The sequence below is a fragment of the Lipotes vexillifer genome, unplaced genomic scaffold (genome assembly GCF_000442215.2).
Source record: "Lipotes vexillifer unplaced genomic scaffold, Lipotes_vexillifer_v1.1 scaffold1003, whole genome shotgun sequence".
Lineage (NCBI taxonomy): Eukaryota > Metazoa > Chordata > Mammalia > Artiodactyla > Lipotidae > Lipotes > Lipotes vexillifer.
The window spans coordinates 1484232-1488798 of record NW_006798890.1 but is presented as its reverse complement, the minus strand read 5'-3'; the positions used below and the strand labels follow the sequence as shown (position 1 = coordinate 1488798).

Sequence of the window (4567 nt, the reverse complement as noted above, 5' to 3'; positions counted from 1 at the left end):
CCCTCATCTGCCTAGTGAAGACCCTGAAATGGTCCTGACTGCATGCCTTACCCAGTGAGATTGGGGATCCAGTGAGTTGAGCTATCCCCTTTCTAGGCCAGTTTTCTTACCTGTCCAGAAAGGTCTCATGACACCTGTCCTCTTCACCTCACATGGCTTTTTATCATACTGAGCATGTTCTTCAACCTCAGAGGCTCCTTGATGCCTAAACCCTGTTGCCTGGCATTCAAGGTCCTCCACGATAGACTCCCAGCTTTTTCCTGCAAGATGAGGGCCCTCACTGCCTATGACTGCATCCTTTTCTGTTCCCATTAGGCCTCCCACCTCACCCCTCTTGTCAGCCTATTCAGTCTTCAGTCCGGCTCTACCTCCTCCACAGAGCCTCCCAGCTTGCCCCAATCCTCAGTGCATCCTTGGATCATCTTGCCATTTTTAAGGCGTGACTTTAATTTTGCATTTGTAGACACTGAAGTACTGACAGACCATAAACTCTTTGAAGGTAAGGCCTGAGCTCACAGTGATGGACATTATCGTCCTTGACTCCCGGAACAGGGCGGCCCAGAGAGAGGAGAAAACTTGCCCAAAGTCACATAGCACATTAGTGAAAGAAACAGGCCCAGAAACCAGTTGTCTTAGGCCCAAGAGGAGACATTATTAGGGATGTGGTGAGTGAACTAGAGGGGCAGAGGAAAGGGCAGAGGCCTCAGAATTGGACTGACCTCTGTTCCAGCACAGCTCTGCACTCAATAGCTGGGCCACCTGGGGCCCCTCACCTACCCTCCCCCAGCGACCTTCAGGTGGGGTTGGAATGAGGACATGGTGAGGCCTGGCACACAGTGGTTGCTGGGTTATTGTGAGGTGCTCATTATTATTTGTCATCCACTTGTCCGTCCCAGCTCCCCTGCCTGCATTGCACTCCCCTCCTTCTTTCCTTAAACACCAAGCACTTGATTTTATTGCCCTGTCGTGAGAAATCCAATGTGAATGTCAAAGCTGCCTCGCCCTGTGCCTTGCACAAGTGAGAGGGAGAAGGGAAAGTCCTGACGGTCTTTTAGTCTTTTAGGGGCTGACGTGGGAGCCCAGGGGGATGAACTCTGTGGAGCGGATGGGTGGAATTTGGCAGGTGTCTCTTTTAGAAAAGTCACGCCACCTATTTTAAGGAAGTGAGGGGGGTGTGCCCCATCGCTGGCCAGCAGCTGCTGGATGCCAGTGGGCTGGAGCGTTGGGCGGCACCTCAAGGGTGAAGAGTCCTAGCAGGTGGGTCTGGTATCTCTCTGGGAGGCTGCTGGAAGCTCCCCAGACTCCTGTCACCTTCCACCCTGACCCCTTGTGGACGGATGGAAAGCCGGTGCCTGTTTTGCCAGTGTCACTGGCTGGGGCCGGGAGCCATCCCAGAGCCAGAGTCCCTGTGGGGAGGATGTCAGGGGCTGGAAGTGGGGGTGACGAAGTTTGGCTGTGGCTGGAGGTGCAGTGAGTGTCCTGCTGGGTGTGCAGTGGGTGGGCATAGGGCCCCCTGACATGGCTGTGGCCCAGCTGGCAGCCTCCCTCCGTGCTCTGCACTGGGCAGGCAGGCGGGCTGGCGCAGAGCCTCCGTGTGGGGCGCTAGGGGAAGGGCAGCCCGAGGGCAGTCTGAGGAAAGGCTGTGACACGGTGATAACTGATAACGGCTGGCTCAGGAGGGGCGGGAGCCGGGGAGGAGTGCGAGGAGAGGCGGACCGGCTTCATTTGGAGCTGGAGCCGGGCTGTCGCTCAGGTGACCACTGTCTCTCCGAGGAGGGTGCGAACAGCTAGCGGGGTGTCGGCAGCAATGATCCAGAATGTCGGAAATCACCTGCGAAGGGTATGGAGGGTGGGCTGGGGGCAGGTTGGGGGCAGAGGGGAGGGGACTGGAGGCTGGGGATCCCGAAAGAGAACTGAAGTTTCCATTTTAAGTCAGAAGTCCTACATCTTCTCTCTCATTTTCCATGGGCCATTTTCTAGCTGTCTTTGCAAGGAGAAATCACAGAACTCCTGGGCTGGTTTATTATAAGCAACAATCCCCAAACAAGCCTCAGGGGCCATTAGGAGGGCTGGCTATGTTGAGTGGAATCATCTTCGGCAAGTTCTTTGCGTCTGGAATTCTATTCTGGGGGTGTGTGTCTCTCCCCATGGAGTTCTGTGCCGGTTTCTGCCTGACGGCTGAGCTCTGTGGCTCTGTAGTGTTTAACTCTTAGAGTTCAGGGCTTGAGGGCCACGCAGCTGCTAGAAGATACAGGCTAGGGGTGTGCGTGTGAGTGAGTGTGACAGGCTGAAGCCAGGGTTCTTGGGGACAGTTACCTCTTTGGGAGAGCACGTGCAGGACCAAATGAGGGCTGTTGGAAAGGTGTTCTGCAAGGTGACCTCGCAGAGAACGTTTCCCTGGAACCTCCTAACAGGGACTTTGGAGCTGAGATTAGATGCTGAGGCACCAGACAGACCCAAGTGCTCAGCGGTCCCTGTCGGGAGCCTTTGATCTGGGGAATGGAGAAGTGTTCAGGACAGACTGGCAGACGTGCTATGCTGGGTGTAGAGCTACCATCCTCTGAAGACATTTTTGGGAAAAGCCTTTTAAAAGGGGCAGGGGCAAATGAAGACATCTCTTCTGCACCCCCTCCCTCTATCTGTATAACTGGCCTTGATCACCACCTTTGGATCATTGCCTGCATGGCAGATCTCCTTGGACTCCCCTTGTTTCCTCCTGAATTCTCCAAATTCCCCTGGAATACAGGAGGAGACCATTTTCTGGGTTGTTACCAAAGCTGCTGTTAATGAAAAGCAAGCAAACCCACCCACCAAACTCTTCACTAGGGACAAAGAAAACCGGGTTTTCTTTCTGAGGAGGGCCTCAGATAACCCACATGCCCTGCTTTACAGGGTTTGGGGGCCCTTGTCAGTATCCCATGGCACTGCAGACAGTGAGCATTTTGGAGTCGGATGGTTCTTGCTTTCACCCATCACTGGGTAACCCAGCAAGCACTCGGCATGTGTGAGTGAATGAATGAGGTGGTGAGCCTCCTGCCAGGCTGGGGTGGGGTGGGGGGAGGTTGGAGGAGCATTGAGTGCCTGTGTGGTGGTGCTGGAAGGGTCACCTGTCCTGTTTCTCTCAGTGGAGACCCTGCTCCTTCCTGTCGCAAGCTGTCAGTCTGAGTCCTGCACTCCTGGGCTGGTACCCTGTGGGAGGCTGGGAGGCTGGGAACCTCTGCTTGAGTTCTAGCCTGGTCTGGGCAGCTCCCAAGGGGGCCCAGGAACTTCATTTACTCTGGGAATGAGGATGGAGCTGTTTGTCCCAGTTCCCCCTGAGAAGCTCTGCACCCTGGTAGTGCTGCCAACAGGGTGGCTGAAGGTCAGAAACAGACGTGAGCATCTGTGCATGTGTTCACGCACCCACAGACCTCCACGTTGTTCCTGACCCCCTGTGGCGATCCCCTTGAACCCGAGGACAGCTGGAGGTGCTGCTCCCCAGCGCCCCGGCGCCAGCCTCAGTCAGGGTCTAGTTCAGAGTGTGGGGAGGCTTAGTGTATACCATTTGGCCACCTCTGGATTAGAATCTCATCTTCACCCCATTGTTGACATGTAACCTTGGGCCACACGCTCCCCCTCCCTGGTTGTTCTCTGAGGTCCCCATCAGCCTTGACATCCTGGGGGTCTGGATGTTTGTGAAGGGTTTGTGCACCACCTTGAGGTTGGTGCTGACAGTGAAAAGTAGGGGCCCAGCTCCCTCAAGGACCCTGCTGTGTGGTGGAGGAAGGGAGACCCTTAGACGTAAAATAATGTGCCTCTCATGTAGCAGGAACACAAAAACTTGTGAACAAATGAGCGGCCATGGGAGCTCAGAGGGGGCTGAAGGGGTCCCGGCAGGCTTCCTGGAGGAGGAGATGAGACTCAGACACTTAGCTTCAGCCTGTTTGGGAGCCACATTTGAACCCCAGTCTCAGCCATGGGCAGATAGTCTTGGTGTTCTTAGTCTGGAGGACTCATCTTCATCCTTCAAAACCTGGCTCAGCCATCATTCCCCTTCAAACCCCCATCCTGCTGCTCCCAGAATTAATGGTGCTTCCTTGGGATGTTATACTGGCCTCAGTTGTTCCCTCTACAGGGATTAGACTGTGTCAGCGCTGAGTACTCTGTGATGAGCCCAGGCTATTGTGTGGAGCTGACAGCTAATGAGGGAGACACAGTGAAAAGGTAGTCAAAGAAACATACAATGAAAATCTGTAATAAGAGCTGTGAATAGTAATAATAAATGTCATATAAATGCTAGCTATGTGCCAAGCATGCATTAATTCATATATTCCTTATAACAACTCTGTGAAGTAGATAGTGGTACCATGCCCATATTAAAGATGAAACTGAGACAGAGAGGTTAAGTAACTTGCCCAAGGTCACACAGCTAGTAAGTGGCACTGCTGAGATTAAACTCAGGCCATCTGGAGAACAGAGAACTGTTAGAGAATAATGAGAGAGGTCACAAGAGAGCTCTGTGACCAGGTGACAACTGAGCGGAGACCCAGCGGCTGAGAAGGAGGCAGCCATGGGAGGAGATGGGGGA

At 54.0% G+C, this 4567-nt stretch overlaps 1 protein-coding gene across 1 annotated transcript in view; it reads left to right on the top strand.

Moving 5' to 3' along the window:
• The first annotated feature begins 1805 nt into the window (after window positions 1–1805).
• ACOT11 (acyl-CoA thioesterase 11) overlaps window positions 1806–4567 on the top strand; it is a 46797-nt gene continuing 44035 nt past the window's right edge. Inside the window, exon 1 of the mRNA XM_007471144.1 lies at window positions 1806–1840. Within this exon, the coding sequence (XP_007471206.1) occupies window positions 1808–1840 (33 nt within the window). The 5' untranslated portion in view covers window positions 1806–1807. The remainder of the gene's footprint in view (window positions 1841–4567) is intronic.